The sequence below is a fragment of the Triturus cristatus genome, chromosome 4_1 (assembly GCF_964204655.1).
Source record: "Triturus cristatus chromosome 4_1, aTriCri1.1, whole genome shotgun sequence".
Taxonomy (NCBI): Eukaryota; Metazoa; Chordata; class Amphibia; order Caudata; family Salamandridae; genus Triturus; species Triturus cristatus.
The window spans coordinates 441,955,748-441,980,437 of NC_140585.1; the positions used below are offsets into that span (position 1 = coordinate 441,955,748).

Here is a 24,690-nt window from a genome sequence, read left to right on the forward strand (position 1 = left end):
TACGCTCCTACTCTTAAAAAACAGGGGCTGTTTTGCAGTCTGCCTGTTTGCGGTGAAACATGTTTTCTCTTTCTTAAGGGTGTTTTTTCTTCTGTAACTTCTGATGAAGGAGCTAAAAAAACATAATAAATGAGCTTTATTAGCAAAAACAAAGGGGCTTGGCAGCTCAAGAAACTAACTTGATTTTCTGTGGGAAACTTCCCATCCTCTGGTTAATTGGACATCACTCCATATTTACATGTAGAACAAGCATTTGCAGTGAAATAGGTCTCGCATTACTGAAAGTTTCAGCTATTGGCATTGCAAATAATATTGCAATGCCAATAGCTCAAACTTTCAGTAATGCAAGACCTATTGCATTAAAATACTTGTTCATCAGGCAAAGGATGTGGCACACTTTCCAGAGATTCAGTGGGATCAAGGTTGACTGCCTGTTACAGGCAATAATATGAAATGTTGGGATACAGCTTTGTGTCCAGACTGTATGATGGCTGCACAGACCCCTCCTGCTAGCATTGTTTTTTATGTGCAGTAATTAACAGGGAGGTCTCTCGAAAACGCATGTCAAAGCAGTTATGAGGTCGATTCTAATTTTCCCTCCCAAAATCCATCACACATCTGCGGGTGCCTCCTGCATACATTCCAGGCTTTACTATTGCAGGAGTGTTTATTTAGACTTCCTTTTTTATTTATATGCTAATGGGCCTTCATCATGTGCAGAATTTAGTTGTGAGGCAAGGCAGAAACATGAACCAGGTCCATCATTTCTCGGTTGTTCATCTATGCATTGTTTAGCCATTGACTAGGGTTCACTTCAGATACTTTTTTGTGATGCGAGAATCTTTTATGGGAAGAAGTCTGTGTTTTGTTTTCTAAAATGCTACTCTTCGGGTCACACTTTGTGACCAATGCATTCTCTTCATTTTTGTGTCTCAGATCAAGAAATCTTGCCTATGGAGCATAGGAAAATTCAGAACTATCTGCCTTTTCATAAGGCTCTCCGATTCTTTCTAGTTTCCCTCAGCCACCAGATGGTTCCTCTGAAGGTACTAAAAGTTTGGTGGACGGTCGTTGTTGGTTTTGACACCATTCACCAAACAATATGGGGCCTATTATGATGGTGTGCGGAAAGTCCGCCCGCCACCGTAACGGTGAACGGTACCGTCCGCCAGAGGTGCGGCGGTCCCGCTGTGGCCATTTGGATGCCACAGCCACTGTGGCGGTGGCATCTCCCATCCACAACATTGTAGCGGGCTGTGATCACAGCACCGCCCGCCACAATGCTGTGGATGCACGTTGTGCATTGTCATGCACAAGGTGACAGGCACCACGCGGTGCCTGCCACCTTGTCCATGCCAATGTAGGGGTACCATAGGTACCCCCATGTGCACCCCACAGACCCCCCAACACTCTGGGGGCCCGCAGCGGGCCCCCAAAAGCAGAAACCGCATGCCTTTCTATGGTGGCAATGCCGCCATGGAAAGGCACATCTCTGCCAACATCATGAAATGGATTGCGGTGTCTTGCAGACACTGCCACCATATCATGCCTTTTTTCCTCCCAGTCGACGAGTCGACCGGCGGAAGAGTGGCTTATGGTCTTTCCGTCCGCCGCAGACCCCCCACCCATACTAATATGGCGGGGGGGTCAATCAGGCAAGGATGGCAGGCGGATCGCCCCCGCCGGGCCAGCGGTAGCCACCGCTGGCTCGGCAGGGGCTATCCGCCCACCATCCTAATGGGTCCCTTTGTTTTTGAAAAGCAAACTTCCAAAGTTGGAGCTTGTTTTTGAAAAACAAATAACTAATTATCCTCAAACCCAGGGTGTATTTTCCCTGAGTGAGAGATAATTATTTAAATGTTCATGTTCGTTATATTGCAGAATGCAGCACAGTTAGAAAGAGCAAAAAACAAGGTGAAATAAACGTTTTTCTCCTCGTTGCACCATTCTAATGCCTCCTTTTCAAAGGCGTTAGTTTTTGGCGCTGCCTAAAATTTACAGATCCTTGTATATCTGGGGCAGTGTCAAGAAGCAATGGTTGTTGCGTGGGAATACCCACACAACACCCATTGCACGTCCGTTTGCCACAGAAAAATGCGGCGAGGAGGGCTATAATTACAAGGCGGCATTAAGCCATACAAAGTGGCTGGGCGCCGCCTTGTAAATGGAGCAGGGCATTGAGCCACCAGAGTGTCAGAAAAAGTGAAGCCTCTGTGGCACACTGTCCTTGCAAATATGCACCCAAATGTTTTGCAGACATGGACGCCATCACCTTTGTGACAGAGTACCCTATCTGCTTAACTCTAAATCAAGCCCTTAATGTTCAAATTGGTTATTCTTGCTTCAGCTCAATACTGTAGGCATATATTTATCTTCAAAGTATGTTGTTCCTTATCCTATCACTTTCATTGTTTGGGTTCTGTCATTAAGGTTCTCAGCTACTATATGAATGTCCCCTATTATTTCTTGCAAAGCTTTGTACATATTTTCTGGCTTTACTACACCAACAACTATACATTGAGCTATAACAATATTATATTGTCTCACCCATTCATTTATACTTTAGAGATAAATGGCATATAGTTACAAGTGTTTTCAAATGTGTCTAAGATTAAAAAAGTTGTGATAGTTCCAAGTATTGTAACTGTAAATCAAAATTCTTAACTCTCCAGTGTTTTCAATCTCAGTGTCTCTCTCCAAATTATTCACTATTGCTATCAGTTCTCTTCTGATTGGCACTTTCTATTTCTATTTTACAGTGTAGTTTAATATACAATGTTCTTCCTCAAACCGTAAATACCAGTAGAGTGTAGCTCTCTTCCTAACTCAGTATGTCCAACTGCATTGTCCATCTGAGTTTACTCTTTACTACAGGTGATCACCTTTGAGGAGTGTTTTACAGTCTAAATAAATTGGAGGATGGGACTCATTGCTTGTCGAAGGTAAAGGCGAGCTGAGTACTTTCAGAACGCAAAAGCCAATAATGAAGGGGTAATGTCTGTCGTAGGTACAATTATAATAACATTTGGTTGAAATAGCCTCCAGATACCCGCAGTTAGCCGTGAGGTATTACTCTAATAAGGAATCAGTAAAACAGCTGGCATGCGTAATATTACTATACAATATGATCTTTAATATATAATGTGTACTTACACAGCTTAAAAGAAACAAACTAATAAAATTATACCTGTAAATATTGTAACTGTGTGCAAACCAAGGATGAATAACCATCAATCAAAATTATTTGTCAATACTTCAAATAGGGCTCCTCCACTATTTAAAATAAAATGCCTTTAATAAATTGGCTTACTGATTGAGGGCGTGAAACCCTTCTCAAACAGCAAACTCAATTGCTTGCAGGGTGAAGACACAAGCAAACCCTAAATTAGCGTGTGCCACTTGTTCTAGGAAAAAAAAACTTTTTCTTAAAAGGAACTCTCACTCACTGAATGTTATTCAGTGACATGCTTCATCATCAAGTTTCTCCCGATTCTCTGAGGATCGGGCATGCTCCAACTTTTTTCCTTACAAGAGAACAGTTTTCAAAGAATAAGGATGTCCGATCTATATACAGTGGTGGTTAAAATTGCCTAGGCAGTACCATATCAGTGTTTATTCCGGAGTCCATCTGGCAAGATTAAAACCTGAGGAAGATGTGTTTAAAGGAGTTATTGTCACTTTCTAGCCCTAAATTTTATCAACTAGTTTCTGCCATGTACCCCAATGTGGTGGCTTTTATCAAGTGAGTCCCTATTAGTACCCTTTGGGAAGGGATGGCTGGTTATCTAGTACAATACCGTAATATAGTTCACAGAGGTGGGTCCACTTAATTGGTGGACGCCTGATGCCCCATAGGGATCTCGGAAGGGTAGCTTGCCCTGTAGTCACACTGTCCTCATGGGTCTCTACTTGACCCAATACCTAGTATCCGTCCCTGGAACCTTTATGTGGGGAACCATGACGACTGTGTGACTACTGGGCATGCTACCCTCCAGAAATCCGTATGGGGGCATCAGGCTTCCACTAATTAACTGCCAACTATCCCCAGCCATGTGATCAGGGTCAGGCTGAAGGCATCAAATGGCTAAAGCAAGAAAATGGCAACTTTCTAATAGTGTCATTTTCCGAGTTTCAATTTAAAAGCCGACTTCCCAAAACGTTTGGATTTAAATTGTGGGTGCAGAGGCACCAAACTTGAAGGGTTTATCTCTTTCCATTTGGAAATCACACTTATAAAAGCTAATCCCAATGTTATCCTATGGGATAGATGGGCCTTGCAGTAGTGACAAATTAATTTGAGAGTGTTTCACTACCAGGATACGTAAAACTCTAAAGTATGTGCCCTGCCTTTTAAATACATTGCACCATGCCCTCTGGCTTGCCAAGGGTCTTCCTTACGGGTGACTTATATGTACAAAAAGGGACAGTTTGGGCCCAGCAAAAGGTTTATTTTGCCAGAATTACATGACAGTGTGAACTGCACACACAGGCTGTGCAATGACTGGCCTGAGACATGGTTAAATGGCAACTTAAGTGGGTGGCATAAGCAGTGCTGCAGTCCCACTACTAGCATTTAATTTACAGGCCCTGGGTCCATGTAATACCACGTTACTAGGGAATTACAAGTAAATTAAATATGTAAATTGGAGATGAGCCAATGTTACCATGGTTTAAGGACGGAGCACATTAGCACTGGTTAGCAATGGTAAAGTCTGCATAGGCTTAAGGCCAGCAAAAACTAGATCAGCAAAAATGGAGGAAGAAGGCAAAACATTTGGGGGTAGACCACCCTAAGGCTGACAGGTCTAGCAATGCCAAATCTGAATTGTTGAATGACTGATACTTCAAGAGCATTTTTCTCTAAAGTTGTCATGGAGATATTGGGTCTGATTTAGATCTTGGCGAAGGGGAATACTCCGTCACAAACATGACAGATATCTTCTCCGCCGTATTACGATCTCATTATATCCAATGAAGATCTTAATACGTTTATGAAGGAGTATTCCATCCGCAGAGATTTAAATAAGGCCCTTAGTCGTCTTGGTTGACAAGATACTCTCACCCAGACCTTTATGCTGTACTTATTTAACTTATGTAACTCAGAGGATATGTAGGGAAGTGTAAATCCAAACATTCCCAACAGGTAAAGAATGTCTTCCTGGTTGTCCCCCATAGTCAATTTGAAACATGCTACTACCTAGATGTCCATAATGGCCCTGCTCGACCTCTTCCATGGAAAATACATATTGATTTATCTATTTTTCTAGCTAGGAAAGCATTCAGAAGTTTGCTTTTTTCTGGGTTGACTTGCTAACCCAGTTTATTTAAAATATGTTGGTATACTTTCCACATATTGTAAATAAATCAACGATGTGTATCTAAAAATGTATAAAACATTTGAATGTTTGCTGTATCATGCCAGGTTTCACTTAATGTTTCCAAGTATGTTTTGTGTTTGAACAAACAAAATGACCCACAAACATGTTTTTGAAATAAAGATTGCAACATGTATTTAAACAAATGCTTATAAAAATCATCTAACGTAATTTGTTTCAATAAATTACTGTTTTTGTTAATGATATAGGTTTCATCACCAGGCTTTAATGGAAATTAAAATTTTAGAACTGCTACGAAGAAAAGACAAGGATGGCAGTCACAATATTGTACGCATGAAAGAATACTTTTACTTCCGTGACCATCTCTGTATATCCTTTGAACTACTGGGGTAAGCTACGCTGTCTTTACCATATGTCTACAGATAGAAATACTTTCATATGGACGAAAAGTATTTTTCCTTAACAAGACAATAAGCTAATCTGAAAATAAATTCGATCTGTTTTGTTTTTACACAAAATTGTACTCATACATACATCCTAATAAAAACAATAATAAACCTTTTATAGACATTTTGGGGTCGGATTAGTTTTGATTGACACTGTTCTTCTGAATCTGAAAGCTCTACAGCCTAGTACATTTTTTCATCTAACAACTACCCTGGGCTAAGTTTGTGTTTTGTAGGCACTGGAATGGCACTGTGTCTCAGTCACCAGCTGCTCCAAGTGATGATAGAGGGGCTGAGTTAATGTTTTGGGGAGAGGATACTCAGTCACAAAGGTGACAGAGTACCCTCGTCGCTAAACAGTCAGAATGCCTGCATCATTTCTATGCAGGCAGACCGAAAGTATGTTGACGATGGAGCCTACTCCAGCTCCATCACTGACATACTCCTCCGACTGCCTGACCAAGTATGCGCCGTTGGAGGTTAGCCAACCAACTGCCTGTTCTATTTAGATTGCGCGGTGAGATGGCTATTCTTTGCTATCAATCACCACCAGGTTTAGGAGTGAGGGACAGTATGAAAAAAAGTTATGACCTCCCACACCATAGAAGAACACCCCCATGGTGTGAGGGCCATTCATTTGACTTTTGCGGAGATTGTTTTAGGAAAATGCTAAACTTTGTAAAGGTTCCCTGGACTGCCATCCTGCTTGACAAAGCCTTCTTTCATACCTTTGCAACAATGACAGGAACCGCCACATAGCAGTTCCTTCCAATATTTAGAGCTGTCCACAGGACTGACAGCAACTTTAAATATGGTGGGTAGAGGTCCCTCGGGATGGCGGGGTCAATGTCCTCTACCATCCTGATTGAATAGTATTTGACTGCCTTTCTCTAAATAAACCCAGAGCCAATTGCGTCTATGAGGCTTTAGCCTCGGCTGCAGCAGTGAGTCTATTTCTACACTGGCAATGGATAACAAGATTGCCTTTGCCACCCTTGGAGAAAAGAAGGCATTTTCCTTTATAAATACCTTTTAGAAGGTTGAAATTTCCTTTCAGTACCACATGCTCCATCCCTTCTCCTATTTTGTTAAAAATATACCTTAATCCATTTTTTGTCTTTATTTAACAGTTTGAGATTAAAATACATTATTACTCAGATAAAACCTCCAAGAGACTCCATGGAGAAAATCTGGCAGTAGAAATAAACGTATGCTGCAATCTGATTCTATATCTGGCCATGCCTGACACTAAACCCATCTATGAAGGAATTCCTGTTCCCTGTACATAAAAGTTACTCTATTCCCATCGATGTACAGATGTAGTAGAAAATACTGGCAAAATTACAAAAGGACACAGGAATAATCTCTAGGTTTCTTGGTGGATGACAGAATTGTTTAAACGATATTGGACTGTGCAGTGAGAGATTCTGAGGAAAATCTGACATTAAGATGGCCAGCCCCAATTTTATGATTGCTGGCTCCTAACTATTGTGAACTAAACTGAGGAACTAACTTTCCCCCACCCCGATTTATGTTTCTAATGATCCTAAAGTAAGTAATGGAGTGCTGCTGGAGGTTAACCTGGGCTCATAGGACTTTTAAAACCTAGAGGACTTGTGATTGGGTTAAGGTGAAGGTGGCTGCGTAGACATTTAGCTAGGACCCAGGTCTGTGTTTGATCATGTTTTCAGCTTGCTGGATTGAGAGGGTTGAGGCACTGGCAGATGGCAACACTAGAGGAGACCCTTGGATTCACCTCAGTAACCATATGCAGCTGCAGAGAAAGAGAGGATATTCAGGGTCATAGAGGATTGTGAGTCTTCTGAGTGCTGAACATGCAAAAAGTGCAGCAGTTTGTCTCCTCTTTATCCTCACTAAAATAACAGATCTTTTCCCATGGGAAAGAAAAGACAAAGATTTAGGCGGATAAGTCTCAACCATATAATCGTTACATTCCTCATCATTGGCTTGTCCACCCCACCATGTAAATGTAATCCCAACCTGGTGGTCTTAAACTCCCAAGGTATATCAGGAGTACATCTAAATGAATGGAACAACCTCTGTATAAACCCAAGGCAACACCTTTATTTAGTGGTTACACAGGACAGGATTAAAAATAAACTTAAGCATGATACAGTGAACTTATGTCACAGACATCCTTCCAAACAATAATTTGCCAACACGTTTCAGTCATTCCAAGATCCCTAAAAGAGGGTCTAAGGCCTTCATCAGGGCCACACAGGTACCCCTAAAGCCTGTCCTACCTCCTCACACATAAATGCAGTTATGAATAGGTCGTAACTCTCACAGTCTTGTAGGTTATTTTTTACCAGTGGACAATAAAACAATGTTATAATTCTAGTCGAATTTATCATGATATCATGCTTGTCTTGTTGTTCATTCTGTCTTTTTATTCACCCAAAAGTATTTTAAAAGAAATAAGATAGTTAAATTCCATAGTAATCAACCTGTGTTTCACTTGCTGCAAAATATCACACATAGCTTGGGTGAAAAACAGCAGTCAGCATGACTAACTCCTGCAACTAATTACCTTATTTTTACAGGGTTCAAGACTAATAGTCACACCAGTGGGGGACCAATCCTGTAGTCACACACTTAATAACAGTAGACAATGAATTTTCTGTCTTCCATCATATATTATCTTGGTAATGTATTCTCACACATGTCAGGGTCGCACTAGAAAAGTAGTAAAGAATACTCCTTTCTTAAAGTCTATCTGCCTGTCATTGTAGATAATTGAGTGTAACTAAAGAGGTATGAGGAAATCCCCTCTCTCATCATATATGGGCTACCAAAAGGGCCTGACCTTGATTAACACTCACAGCATGGGTACTGATGTCTGCTAGATCTCTAAATGTGGAATCACTGTCAAAAATGTTGACTGTTATTGCAGTTTACCACTTTTATACATTATCATAACACTCTTGCTGGTGTTCCTTTTTTAGGTAGAGCATTTGAGACCTGTTGTAACTTGTCTTGTGGGCTTAAAGCCACCCCCCTGCTTTCGGTTTGTTTGTTGCAGTGTCATTTAAAAATCCTTGCTTGCTAGTTGTCAGGCCTGCCTCTTTGTCCCTCCTTTTTCTTATCTGTTCCTCCCAGGCAGCAGGCACTTAGTACTGTCTCATTACGCTATAGTACTTTATCTGATCTTTGGGGGCCAATTTTATCTTGAATTCCTACTCTGTTACCTCCTGCCTGTGCTCAGCTTTGGTGCCATAGCTGCTTAGATTTTACGATAGCATTCTTCTCTCCCACCTTCTCTTAATGCCACAGTTGGTTTAGTTCTGACCCATGCCATGCCTACCGCGTCTTTGCTTGTGTTTCTTTAGCTTTTTTTGCACTTTTCGATCTACACTGTGAGTTGGACTATTTTTTGGTAAGATATTTGTTAGGTTTGGGCTTCCGTTTGAAGGGGATTGGGCTTGTTGAAATTTTTCTTTGTAAGAAGGAAAGAGGCATTGCAGCCCCTCCCACACACACACATAAGGGTGAATACCATGAATGCAGGTGGTCATGCTAAAACGGTGCAACAAAAGCAGATATTGAGCTCCCTGCCTACAATATGGATTGTTAACCTGCATGTTACAGGCTGCGCTTTGCATAGGTACATTTTCTTTATTTCTACTACCGATCCACATCTTCGCCACAACCTCAAATCTGTCATTCATCTGAATGTTAAAACCTTGGCTTTGTTTTTTTATTACAACTTTATTCGAAACTCACGGTTCCACCTTATTCAAGATGGCCTTCATAGGACTTGCCCTTTCACACGAGCAGTTTGTCAAGTGTGTAAAACTTACACAACATATTTACACGTACGGTAGTCCTTACTTAAATTCTATATTTAAGATGTATAAAAAGCGGTTCAGTCTTGTTCAACTGACTGTTGACAGGCAATTCTGGAAATAGGGCGTAGTTTTTACCCTAATGTGTATGAAACGCTTCCGGCACTGTAAATACGGCCCACACGCAAGCATGATAGCGAGACCACCGACCTCGAGAGAGTCATCTATACGGAGGAGAAAATAATTAATCCAGAGTTTCAACCTTCAGACAGTGAGATGTTCTGGGTTGGGTGAAACAGGCAAACCTCGAGGAAGTGAATGCAAATAGTTCACTGGGAAGTGTGCTTGTGTTGAACAGTGTGGTGGTAGGGGCTCTGCTATATATATATTTGTTTGTAGATTTATATAGTGCGAATTCGACCTGAAGGTATTGGAGCACTTTACATGAGCACCAGATTCAAATGACCGAAACTTGACGTTATTATACGGACTGCATTCTTATGCACCGTGCTGTAGGCACGTTATTTTGATTAATTTTAGCATACATGCGTTCATGCTGATGCTTCAATGCTGACTACAAATTGTGATTATGTCTGGTGCTCGCTGGAGGCGTTAAGCAGTGCTAATTTACATGTCACTAAGCACCCCTTTCATGCAGGAACGTAACATAGGCCCCGCAGCCCCCGCGGCGCTTGGGGGCCCAAGGTCCAGGGGGCCCCCTCAGCACATTGCAGACTGGCTTGAAATATCAACTAGTCAGTGCCACCACACGCATTGCTGGACACAGTCTCCGAAGCAGAGGAGCATTTAAATAATGATAATGACCTACCGCCCATGCACTGCAAAGGCTGGCTCTGTGTACAGGCGGCAGGCCATTATTAAAACAGGCCCTCGACCTCAGATACAGAGGCTGGGATCACGCAGCGCACAGCAGCACGTTAACATTTGGTGCGCAATCTGTGCACCGTCATGTAGGGTGGGGCAGGGCGGGTCATGAGTGCAGTGTAAACATGTCTCTTGCCACTGGCTCGTTGCCTGATGAACAAATTGGTCAACTAATTGATGCAGTTTTGGAATTTGCAGAGCTTCTGGGCAACTGTGAAGTGTTTCAGCTGTACATAGTAAGAGACGCATTATAAGTATTTTAAGTGCTTTTACATCGACATGCCCCAGTGGTGTAAACAGAATTCAAATAGTGGCAGTACTGAACATTTCATGTTAGTTGGTGTTAACTGTGCCTTTACATACGTGCAATGTATTCACCCTCCTAAGATCACACATTCCTCACAAAATAGCCCAGAAGACCTTCAGCCTCATGTGGCGGAATCTTTGTTTAGAGCCAGTGGATGATGTGAAAGCTGGGCTCCAGACTAATTGTTTTGCCAAAGGTGCCTCTGGCTCCCAAGATACTAACAGTACCTACACCACATGTTACTTACTGTCTTTATTCATTCTGCGAAACAAAGTTCATAACTTTGAATATTTGTGCAAGGGTGGAGACACTAACTATACAAAATTTCTATTCTCGTTTTTTCTTGTGGCATTCACATGATAACAAGATTAAATTAAATAATACAAACGAGGACAATAAGATGTATAACCTGTTTAAAATGCATTTGTTAATTAATCTGTATTTTTGTAAGCAGTTATATCAATGCATTTAAGAGTTTAGTTTGTTAAGACTACGAGTCTGTCATCTAACACACTATTGTGGTAGTTTCAATCATGTGACAGGACCCTTCTGTGTTCAAAATGGTGATGAACTTTATTGTAGACTGTTGGTGAACAAGCCTGCAGGTCAGGCGAAACGCGTCCAGCAGCTGACAATTAAAATTGTGTTATCCAGCAAGACACGGCGTATATATATATATATATATGAAATCCAACAAAACGCCCTTGCGGGGGGAGCACTGGGAAAGCTGGTGCCGGCCGTGAGGTAGGACAGCCTCACGAGTATTTTTAGAAGCAAAAAGAAAGTAGCCGCACTCTTCCTGGATGTAAATCACGGTTTGTAAAAACCGTGATCAGGAACCGTTGAGTTCGAAACGCGTTGGTTGAGACAAGGTCATTAAACTTATGAATTTACATCCAGGAAGAGTGCGGCTACTTTCTTTTTGCTTCTAAATATATATATATATATATATATATATAGCAGCACAGTTCCGATAAACTGAAGGCTGTCTGTCAGGATATACACCGCATGCGAATATTGAAGCATTATTGCATAAATTGTAAATACATAATTTGGCTCTTGCTTTACTTTGCCTTACTCATGGTTTAAAAGTTATTTGCTGCTGATTATCATTTACTGCATTATAATTAGAACAGTGCTAAGATGGCCGCCATGTTACCAATCGCTTTCTCATTCATTTATGACTGAGTCTTTGATGAGTCTGTTGTTTGTTTTGTGAACAATTAAATGTATTTAACTTTAATGAAAAAAACTTTGCGGTAAGCGTGAACAAGGCGAAAGCTGAAACGCGTTGTGTCTGCAGTTTAATAAACCAACTCTAAACTGCAAATCTCCTTGGTGTCCGTGAATACTTTTGGAATTGAAAGTGTGGCGTTATATATATATATATATATATATATATATATATATATATATATATATATATATATAGAGAGAGAGAGAGAAATATATATTTATATGGATATATATATATATATATATATGTATATATATATATATATATATATATATTTTCCTAGAGTAACATAGAGCCGTAGCCCATTAGGGCTTGTTCCTTTATCTTCGATTGCAGCTATAGTTAGAGACGGAAATCCACTCAGCATTTAGGCTGACAGAGTCTCCCAATTGGTGAGGTAATCATTTTCAGCCAGGTCAACCCTTGACATCCTAAGGTTGCTGTTGTTTAGCAGCCAGTAGACAAGTTTACTGGATCTTTCTAAATTACTTGTCTATTAGCACAAATAATATTTTTTATTATTTATGGAGACAATAAATGTTTTAAATATTTAAAGTGCACTTAGATATCAGGCTGACCGATAGTTCCATCTGGTATTCTATATCAATAGTACTCACTTGAGTTATAATATGAAGTACCTATGGTATTGGTTGGTATATAAGCTCGGTAGTTGGCTACATACAACTGCAAGACCAATTTGTTAATTTTAAATGTTCATGTATTTAATGTGCATTTTAAAAATGTCCAAACGTTTTTTTTTTGTTTTTTTTTGTTTGAAAAGCTTTATTCCAGAAAAAAAAAAAGTTAATACAGAGATATCAGCGGAGGGATAAGAAATAAGCAATAAAGGTTAAATAACAATAAACAAGCTAATATCATATAAAGCAAGCAAAAGCATTTTTATACAGTTTTTAAGGAAAAACGAGAAAAAGGGAAGGGATAGGAAGCCAATAAAGAAATAAAAGGGGGGAGAAAAGAAAAATGGTGATAACATATTGTAAAAATATAAAATTATGCACTAAAGAATGGGTGCAGTAGGCAGAAGAACAATCAAAATGCAATTTAGAAGAACAACTATAACAGTAAATAAATAAATCCTGTACTGTTAATAAATCAGAAGAAGAAGTAATTTCCTCAAGGCGGTTCAAAATTTTCCGAAGTAATATGTGATACATTCTTCCGGACCATCCGATCTAAGTATGAGGTAAGAGGTAACCAGAAAAGATCCCTATTATGTGTAGGATTAGAGGAGGAGGCAAAAGCGGTATCAAGCCTGTGACAGTGACATAGAGAGTTCCACCAGTAGCGGATGGATAATTTTGTGAGGGATTTCCAGTTAGAGGAAATGTGTTGAAAGGCGAGAGCAAGCATAAGGTCAAAAAGACCTCGAGAGTGTAGAGGAAGATCGATAGAATCAGATAAACTGCCTAGAAAAAGGGTAGAAATTGAGTACTGGGATGAGAGTGTGAAAATGCGAGAGATGTAAAACCAAACATTTTTCCAGAAACAAGAAACAGAAGGACATAAGAATAAAAGATGAAAGAGGTTAGCGTTAGGGGCCGAACAAGTCCAACAATTAGACTCAGAAGAGGAAGAAGAAAAACGAGCAAGAGAAAGTGGAGAGAAGTATAGTTTATGATACAGGTAAAATAGAGATTGAGTGAGAGAGGCAGAACGAGAAATTTTTAAAGATCTGGACCAAAGATTATCCCAAAGGTCAACGGACCAAACACAACCCAAATCCGCCTCCCAAGATAGCTCCACTTTAGATTTGAGGCGATCTGGATTAGGAGAGGAAAATAATTTATAAATGAGAGAGGCTTTGGGAAGAGTTGAAAGAATTTGAAGAAAAGGAGCTTGGGAGATAGAGGAAGGGGAGGCAGGAAGAGAATAAAAAATATCAAGGATGAGCGTCATCAGAGAAACAAACTTTTGGAAAAAGGAACGAGGACAATGGAAGGACATCTGAAATTGGGGAAAGGAACAAGGAGAGGCTCCGGCAAAAAACTGATTCACCCATATGATGCCCAAAGACCTCCAAGATTTCCAAAAGATGGGCCTATTATTTATAAGGATGAGCGAATTATACCAGACAGTGGAACCCAAAAAAGATTCCAGAGTAATAGGTATAGGATTGAAAAAAGGCTTTAACAGGGAAGAGATGTGTTTAAATAAAGGAAATGACGCGTGCGGGGACATGGCAGAGAAGCGTATGATCTCTCCAAAAGAAAAGGGTAACGACAATATTTGTTCAATGCGAAGCCAAAGAGGAGCGAAAGGAGAAGGAACTGAGGCGAGCCATCTAGACGCCTGCCGAAAAGAAAATGATTTATGATAGAGACGAAAGTCTGGGAAATTGACACCACCATTGGATTTGGATTTACGAAGCTGTGCTAAAGAGATTCTAGATTTCTTTTTGTTCCAAAGAAATCTTGACAAACAAGAATCAATACGCTTAAAATAAATTGCGGGAATGGGAACGGGTAACATGGAGAAAATGTAAATTAAAATGGGGGATATCATCATCTTGATTGAATCCATTCGCCCCCACCACGAAAGAAAAAGGGGGTTCCAGGAAGAAAATAATCGTTCAATTCGAGATAAAACCGCAGACATGTTTAGGGTAATGGAAGAGGAAATAGAATTGGTAAACCATATTCCTAAATATTTAATTTTGGAGCTATTCCAAGCAAAGCCTGTAGGGGAAAAGGCATGAGGGGTGCAAAATTTTGTAAGGGGAAGAATCTCAGTTTTATCTGAATTGATTTTATATCCCGAGACCTGTGAGAAAGAATCAAATTCAGACAGAAGAGGGGGAATGGTGGTTTCTGGAGCAGAAACGAAGAGAAGAATATCATCCGCATATGCAGAGAGTTTCAATTGATTATCGCCATAAGGAAAACCTGAAAATGGAATCGTTACTACGAATAGAAGACAAAAAGGGTTCAAGGGCGAGAACAAAAAGTAAGGGAGATAAGGGGCAACCTTGACGAACACCCCGCTGAAGAGAAAAATATGAGGAGACCTGACCATTGACCAGAACCGAAGCTTTAGGGGAAGAATACAACAGAGAAATAAGAGAGATGAAATGAGGACCAAAACCATGCCAATGCAATGAAGCAAATAGAAAAGACCAATCAACTCTATCAAAGGCTTTCTCTGCGTCAACAGAAATAGCCGCTAAGGGAATAGAGAGAGATGAAACCTTATTTAGAACATTGAGAAAGAGACGAGAATTATCAGAGGTAAGCCGACCTTTAACAAAACCACATTGCTCCTTACCAATAAGATGAGGCATTAGGGGGTCTAAGCGTAAAGCCAGTACTTTAGCAAACAACTTATAGTCTACATTTACTAAAGAGATCGGACGATAGTTCTTGCAGAATTTGGGATCGCGACCATCATTAGGACTAAGACAAATGGTGGCTTCTTGAAAAGTACCCTCTGCCTTACCCAACAAACAAAACGATTGAAAGAGAGAAAGGAGTTTGAGAAGTAAAAGGTCAGAAAAGTGCAAATAGAATTCAACTGAAAAATCATCAGTACCTGGGGTTTTACCTTTGTTAAGAATATTCAACGCCGCAGAGATTTCATGTAAAGAGAGATCAACTTTCAGGTCTGAGAAATTAAGATGAGAGGTCGAGGGTTTAGGAAGTTTGTCAAAGTAAGCTTGGATGAGAGGGGGAGAGGGAGAAGACTCCGGCGTGTAAAGAGTACGATAAAATAGCTGGAATTGATCAAGAATATCCTGGTCCTTATGTAGTAAAATATTGTCAGAAGAATAAATAGAATCAATAAAAGAGCGCTCTTTGCGTGATTTAAGGTAGTTAGCTAAAAGCTTCCCTGCCTTATTGCGTCTGCCATAGTAACAAGCACTACTACGAAGAAGCATCGATGAAGCATTATTAGTAGTAATTTTATTGAATTCGAGCTTGGCACGAGTAAGATCCAGAGAGACGGAATTATTAGGGGAAGAGTAGAACATATGTTCCAAAGATTTAATATGGGCTAATATAGTTTTCTGCTTTTGAAGAAAACGTTTCTTCTTCTTGGAAACAAAGTCAATAACAAACCTCAGAGCTGTGGCTTTAAAAGAGTCCCAGAGAAGATGGGGGGAAATGCTACAAGCATCATTTACCAGGAAAAAATCCGTAACAAAAGATCGAAAGGAAGAGGAGAAAAAAGGATCAGTAAGACGAGAATTGTTAAATCGCCAACGAGAAGGTTTGGGACGCGGAGGAAGGAAGTCAAGATCCGTTACAATAGGGGCATGGTCCGAAATGAGTATAGGTTCAATAGAAGAAGATAGTAGATTTTGTGATAAAGAGAGAGAAAGAAAAATATAGTCAAGGCGAGAGAAAGATGAATGAGGAGGAGAAAAAAAGAAATAGTCAAGGGTGTCAGGGTTTGAGAGTCTCCAAGAGTCAGTGAGATGTGCCTGAGAGATAGTATCTAGAAATTGTTTGTGAGATTTGTGAGGTAGGAACCAAACCGATGACTTACGGTCTAGAAAAGGGTCTACAATCTGGTTACAGTCACCACCTAGAATGAAGAGGTCATCTTTATGTTGAATACATTTGCTCGTAATTGAGGGCCAGAAAAATAGATCGGGTAGTGTAGGACCATAAACATTAAATACAGTCAGAGGAATTGAATTAATTGATAACTTAGCTAATATCCATCTACCATCAGAATCTGTTTCCTGTCATAAAACTTTACATTTTAACTTTTTGTGACACAAAATAACAACACCATTCTTCTTATTAGCAGAAGGAGAAAATAAAACCGTACCCACCCAACCACGCTTTAACTTGAGAGATTCAGCCTCAGAGAGGTGAGTCTCTTGTAAGAGAACTATGTCAGGGCTATATGAAGCAAGGTGGGAGAGAATCCTCTGACGTTTAATAGGATTGTTAAAACCTTTTACATTCCAGGAAATTACTCTGAATTTAAACACTGGGCATCATTAACAGAAACAATACCTACAGCAACAGATAAAAAGGAAGGGAATTGCAAAAAGTGGAAGAAAATAGAATCAAGATAAGAAGACTGAGTTAAGGTAAGGAAAGAGAAAAATAAAAAATGCAAAACTGAGACAATAACATTAAAAAGATAGGATAAGGATATAAATAAAGGAAGAATGAAAGTAAATGAAAGAAGAAAAATAGAAAAACAGAATAGGAGTACAAGTAAAGGAGAGGCAAAAATAAATAACAAGTGAAACAAAAGGGAAAGGAAAGAAGGGGAAATACAAGAAGAAAAAAGTACAAGAAGAGACAGTACATATCCAAAAAGGATGACTGAAAGTTACATACCTGAGGGGGACATAAAAAGGATGATGGGGTTGTGGAAGGATTCAACAAGATTGACTTCCCAAAGCCAGGAGAACAAACCGAATCAGGACAGAAGATGAATAGGACAAACCATGTGGAGTGAAGAGGAACACACCAGTCGATCTAGGTAAGGAAGATAGGTAATATAAACAGTTATAATGAAGGAAATAACAATAAAAAAAAGACAAAAATGCGTGAAAAGGAAATATAATCCAGTAAATAAAATGAGAATAATAACAAGAATGGACTTAAAGACCAGTCAAAGACAAGCCAACATTACAACAAACAGAAGCCAATGCAAGAACAATATCTGGAGAACCTGCAAGAAAAAAGGGAAAATTAAATAATCAGCCATTGGCAGAAGTGGAGATATCCATGCCAGCATTAGTCTGAATATGAATAAAGTTCTTGAGTTCAGCAGGATCATGGAAAGTCCAGGTTTGATTTTGGTGGGTAACTTTGAAGATAGAAGGATGAAATAAACCATATCTGGCACCAAGAGAGCGTAGAGGAGCCCGAAGATTCAAAAACTCCTTCCTTCTCACAGCAGTAGCGGCAGAGACATCTTGAGAGAAGAATACTCTCTGGCCCAACCATGAAACTTGGCGTTTAGCTCTAGCTGCAGAAAGGACCAGAAGGAGATCAGTGAATTTCAGAAAAAGAATGATGACTCCTCGTGGCTTAGTTGAAGATGATGAACGAGGACCAAGCCTGTGATCTCTTTGGATAGTTAAGGAAGTGGTAGGAGAGATATCCAAAAGTTTCAGCAGAAAGGAGAAAAACGAGACAGGATCATCTCCCTCTAGAGACTCCGTCAGCCCATAAATACGTAGATTATTTCTCCTATTTCTATTTTCTAAGTCCCCAGTGTGTTGTTGGAGGGCTAGAACAGATTTTTTTAGAGAGGCAATACGTCGAGAATTGACTTGGATCTCCGTGACCTGTTGCTCCACAGAGGACACTCTACTGTCCATAGTTGACCATTTTGCTTCAAAAAGTTGCATTTTAGTATTGGTCTCCTCCACAAACGCACGTAAAGCACGTATTTCCTCCAACAGTAGCTCCATGGAAATAGGAGGAGACGGTTTGTCTGGAGGAGGGGGGGAGTTCTGTTTCAAGCGCTTTGATGATGCAGTAGAGGGAGAAGACTTGTTTGAAGTTGGTTGATGCAAAGAGGAACGGTCAGGAGCTGCTGCCGCCATCTGGTCTGAGGTAGAAGAAGAGTCAACTAATGAAGAAGAGGAAGATAATGTCGTAGGAGAGCTCTTCGAGGGCACAAAGACGAATTTAGGAGTACGTAATTTCCCCATAGGTACCCTAGTGATCAAAAAATGGGGTAAAGAAAAACCTTGTGCCAGAAAAAACCAACTGAGTAGAAAATACAATGGCAGGCAATCCGTAGAACACAGTCCCAAGCACAATAAACAAAGCGATGAAATTATCACAGTTGAGTTGAGAGAAACAACAAAGTATGTGCATGAAGTTGACGACCAGAAAAAATAATGAGAGACATCACATGTAGGGTAGACTAAAAACACGCTAATCCTGTAGGAAAGGCCAAGAAAAATTTGGAGGTCGTATAGATACGTAGGCGACCCATAAGCATTACACCATTGACCAAATGGCGTAAAAAGGGAACGCAATGAGCAATTGCAAAAATGTGACAAAAATAAAATAGTGGAAAAAGCGCAGAAGCTCTTTTGGCTTTACCAAATGCGTGCCAGACACCAATCACAGAAGCTGCCAGGTAAAATTGATGGAAAGTGGAAAAGTAATAAAGACTTGATCCAACAGAGCAAAGCCCAGACTCAGATGGTCATCATAGTCAATAACTGCGCCACACTTTCATTGACGTGTGCATGAAATAGAAGGAATTCCTGTGATGGCCCACAGAATCTTCATTATTTGGAATTACAAAAAGAATTTGAGGTGCATTGTAACATTCCAATAGCCTCTCGCTCAGACCGTGTATAGCTGACCAGCATTTTGATATTACTTCACTTGGGGGAAGCATAACAAAAGATACACACTAGTAATCAGAGTGCTTGCAAAACAGGAATAATCCGCTTCCCCCATGAGCGCAGCATAGATAGAAAAAAATAAAATTGCGGTAATAAAGAACCAGCGTCAATGCTGAACGCACAAACTCCACACAGGCTGCGCACCGATCTCAAAATGGCGACCGCGCTGAGGCGTTCAAACGACACGGAAAAAAATGACGCATTTTAGGTAGGCGAAAAGTTCACCATGGGCTCACCAGATGCACAACATGTTCCGCTCCCAGGAACACACGGAGAGCACGATGGAGAAGCAGTGACAACGTCGCAAGCAACAAAGGTTCCGTCTCGGCACGGCGGAGCTCTGGGTTCAGGCGGCCATTTTAGACGGCGTCCAAGCCACGCCCCCTCCAAACGGGTTTTTAATTAACTGTTGAAATGTTGCATAGAATATAGCAGGTTTGTATACCCACTTGGGTATCATCCTCTCTGAAAAACAAAAACAATGACTGATGGACATGGACTATTGATTTTGATGTTACCGGTGGTCATTTACGACATTGTTTTTAACTAAATGGAAGTTTTAAGAAATGTTCATGAATTAATGGACATTTGTTATGTATTTATTGGCATATTTGCACATAATACATGATTTCTGCTGCTCGTAACGCTACCATAATCTTGGTATGTATACTTTCTCTATGTCTATTTCACTTTGTTCCGACTGTCACATGCTTTAACACTGTCACTTCAAAAACAAGATCACTCCTCATGGCGTCATGTGATCAAGGCCTCTTGGAGGCCGAAACGTGTCATGAAGGCAGTGCTGGGTTTATAAGCAAATAAAGTCTTTGCACAAAGTTCTGGGTCCGTATCCGTTCCTTCAGCGCATTTGGATTGGGCGGCGGAGATCATCTAGATATATAGATATATAGTGGAAAAGTCCTCTGCATGTTTTAAGACGAGTACCCCTGCCCTGAGAGCTCTACTGCTACTGTACTGTTGTCTGAATTCCTAGTGCTGATTCTTTTCTCATTGGTGAGCACAGATCATGTGGTTGTACTACGACATTGGCCTGTCTCATGTAATGCGATCTTGTTGGACCGGGAGGGGCACCCAAAGTGTTACCCTCATAGTGGTAGAAGGCTACCGCCTTCACCAGGAGTTAAGCAGCACAAGGGAGATGAGGGCAGCATACTGTGTAGTGATCAGTAGTAGTGAACAGGTCCTTTTTGCCCTGTGTCACTGGAGTGTGGCCAACTTCAGGTATATGTGCAGTGTTGCGCAGGGGTAGTGACTCTGCGCTAGATGTCTGTGTGCCTGGGAAGGGTACAGTACATGGATCTTTTTATGCAGCTGCTTGCTGTACTTGTTATTGTTTAAAAAGTCAGTCACTGTGACATATTTACACCTTTATGCCCAAACCAAAGGGCCATAGTTTGATTAAACTGGTTTGATTTTTGAATGCTGCTGTGCATGTTATTGTTTGACCAGTCACTTTGAAATATTTGCGCCGTCATGCACAAACCAAAGGGGGAATTGTTTGACCAATCTGGCTTCATTTCTGCATACTGCTGGACTTGTTTTTATCATGCACTTTGAAAGTGTTTTCACCTTGATGCAAGAAGAAAGGATTGTTTTACAAGACACACTTGGGTTGTGTATATTGCTGGATTGCTGATTGTTTTATTATGCACTTTGATAGTATTTGCACTTTTTCCTTTGCTTCACCGGCTGCAGATAGTATAGATTCTGTCATTAGGTACTTGCTGATATGGTTTGGTTTTATCCTACATGAGGTGTTATTCATGGTGTTGTTTGCTCTTGTCTATAATATGTGGACCTTAAATCATGTAATTAGCATTGTTTACACTACAGAAATGATAAATACAGACAAACGTATGCATCAATGTTCTGAAGCATCCAAGCAATTTCCATCTTCAGCCTTGTTTGCCTGCCTGCTTTTGTCATGCTAACTAATAAAGCCATGATGGTAGAAATTGAAATTGCTTCCTCAGTTCATTTTAAATACTATAGAGTGGTTATTATCATACACACCCCCTGGCAGACGCAAGTGTGTGCCATGCAGATAATTCACACCAGTTTATTTCTCTTGGAGCTGGCAAGTTACTGAGTTATATCTTGTGTACTACTCATGTATATTGTCAGTTGAGTCTGAAATTGAAGGTTTGGGATTGTCTTTCAAAGTTTCAAGTTATTTTCCATCAATGTCAATTATAATCCAGACCCTATGCAGTTGTAATTCCTTCTTCAGCGATAGGCAGTTCCTGAGGCAATAGGCCAGCTCCTTGGCATTTTCTGATTGCTGTTTCAGAAAAATAATCTGCTCTTATCAATAATGTTACAAATGGAGTAGCTTATATGTGAAGAGATTTTCTCACTTTCTTATTCAAACTTTGAGCTAGGCAATATAAAGGCATTTCATTAAATGTTGGCGGTTTCTCTTAAAAATATACCAGATTTTTGGGCAGTGGGGCAAAGTGGTGAGTTGTGTGGCTCCCTCCATGTACATTGCAGGGGGGCCCACTCAGGTTTCGTTATGCCACTGCCTTCATGCCATGTATGGGGGTGTTACCTGTTCCTGTGCCCAGCAGCAACATGTCCATGGCCTCTGTAAAGCAGAGCAGCCTTTACCGTTATAGTACATTGCCAAATCGTTTCCCATCTGCAAGCAGCATGGAGGAACACATGGGCCACGGTTCCATCGTTCTGGCAGGTGTTTGTTTGAAGAGCCATGGAGAATTCAGCTGCCTTCAGTATCCTCTCCACAGCGAGGAACATACACAGAGATTTTCTTTGTGAGTCAAACAGGGCCCCTACAGCCTATGTAGCTCCAAACAAAAGGATAGAGCAGAAGGCTCGCAATAAAATTTTCTCAGCTATAAATGCATCTTCCGCTTTTCTATTATAAAATGTTTCTGTGACTGGGATTTCCCTGACTATGTTTAATTTTAAACTCTAGAAATAGTGAAACACTGGTAAGAGAAGCATGAACATTTCTTTTCACATAGAAACAGCGTTATGCTTAAAAAATCATAAAACACATGCCTAGACAAGCCTTCTGTCTGCCCTCTACATCCATTGGCCTGTCTATCATATTTTGATCAGTGGTTTGTTCTTGAATCCTATTGCCACGCACAGTACTGGGAAGAATCCAGAGTAAATACATCATGCGCTTTTCTATTATGAAACATTTATGTGACTGGGATTTCCCTCTTTATGTATGTATTTCATTTTAAACTCCAGAAACAGTGAATGTTTTTAGGTTTGCTATAGAACCAGCATTAGCTGTCTTGCATGCCTCATGTTTGAAACAAATCATAAACACAAGCCTAGATCAGCCTTTTGTGTTCCCCCTACATCAGTTGGCCTGTCATTCACATTTTGATCAGTGGTTTGTTCCTGAATCCTATTGCCACGCACAGTACCGGAAAAAATCCAGAGGTAGAGAGGTTTGAGTAAAGGTTTGTGCACAAGTGATGACATACAAAGTACCTGTAGTGTCGCAATAGGCTGGAGTGACACCAAACGCATAGGGGTGACTTGTGGTCCAACCCAATGTGCGTGACTATAATGGTATCGTCTGGCGTACGGCCAGATGTAGTTTATAAATGACCCGAGAGCCTGGCGTAGTTAGTCTAGAAAGTAAAATTGCAGTGTCAGCGTGGTTTTACATGTATGCTGAGAGTGGGGCCTTTATACAAACTTTATACACTGGCGACGAGGGGGCTACTTTCTCTACACGTGCCTCCCCCATCACCTGTCTGCTTGGCCACTCACCACGGGCCTTCACAATCCAGACAGCAGCACTTCAGCAGAGCTGGCGCCCATGGCTGAGATCCCTGAATCCTCCCCTCTGGTGGGAATGCAGGTGTGCGGCCTGCTCCTGTTTCTCGCCGCAGCTCTCCTTCGTCAGCAGCCAAGGGGCAGGGCTCTGTCCTGCATAAGCCCCAGAAGACAATGAATGACGCGCTCAATTCATCCAGGGGTGCGCATCCACCAAGCTTAGAGAAAAAATCCTCCAGGAGCCCAACATGTCAATGAGGGACATGCAGACCTTGGGTCGTTCAAAGGAACTCTCCAAAGCCTGTGCAGCCCATATGGACCTGGCCTCTTAAGTTTCTGTCAAAGAGGGACCCATCAATGCTAGTCAAAAGAAAATACACTGGGACAGACGTGAGCCTGCCAAGCACCCACTGAGCCTCGCCAAACAAGGATCATCGTCCTGCTCCTGTGAATGGTGTAGTGGGTCTTACCCTCACACGGGTGACTGCCTAGCGAATGGAAAGATGTGCAGCACATGTGGCAAATCCAACCATTTTGGCAAACATCTGCCTATCCTCACAGGGGCGACGGCCCAAACCCCCACGAAAAGCCATCTGCACGGTGAAGCTACCAGGGACATCCCGTCTGACACGGACATAGATGAGGATGACGTAGCAGTCCTCCCCATAGTCAGGACCCTGGAAACCCTCCAAGTGAGTTGTCAGCCCGCCCCCATGTGCCAGGTGGAAGTGCAGAACCACATAATCTCCACCCTAATTGACACTGGGGTGTCGATCAACCTCATGGCCGAAGATGTCTACCATAACTTACCGGACCCCACAATGCTCTGGCACACCTGCGTTCAAGTGTACGCGTTCAGCAAGCACTCCCTTCTACTGCTACCTGACATGTTTCATACAGACCTTGCCCATGAATCCACCCGGAAGAGAGCCTAAGTGTACGTGTCACTGTAGGGGTTAGAACTTCCCCTTAGCTGCTGCACTGCACAAGATGTTAACTTCGTACAATATGCATTCAGTGTCCATGAGCAAAGCTTAGACCACCTCCTACAAGACTTCACACCCCTGTTCATTCACCGGGATAGGTTGCCTCTCTGGTCCCACCATACATCTTCACATCGACGAATCATTGGCTCGCTTTGCCCTTTGGCACCACCGCATAACTTTCCACCTCCGACCCAAGGTAGGATTGGAGTTGAGACTCTTTGAGAAGGCTGACATCATAGAACGGGTGAAAAGTCACACAACGTGGGTGTCTTCAATCGTGATGGCAAAGAAGCCCTAGCACGCAGACGCAGTGCAGATCTGGGTAGACATGAGAGTACCGAACCTCGCGATCAAGCATGAAAGACATCTGACAACAACCATATACAACATAATCAGGGAGTTGTCAGGTTCCAAAGGGTTCTTGAAGATGGACCTCAGCCTAGGCTACCACTAGATTCCACTGCATCCGAACTCTCGCCGATCACCACTTTATCAACACATGCCAGACTGTGGCAGTGCACTCGCCTGAACTTTGGAATTTCCAGCGCAG

General features: G+C 41.3%; 1 protein-coding gene across 2 annotated transcripts in view; it reads left to right on the plus strand.

Annotated features, from left to right (window-relative positions):
• Positions 1-24,690, plus strand: part of DYRK4 (dual specificity tyrosine phosphorylation regulated kinase 4) — an 827,849-nt gene that overhangs the window by 413,251 nt on the left and 389,908 nt on the right. For both annotated transcript variants that reach the window (XM_085652599.1, XM_085652598.1), the window contains exon 6: positions 5,585-5,725. In XM_085652599.1, the coding sequence (XP_085508725.1) occupies positions 5,585-5,725 (141 nt within the window). The remainder of the gene's footprint in view (positions 1-5,584; positions 5,726-24,690) is intronic.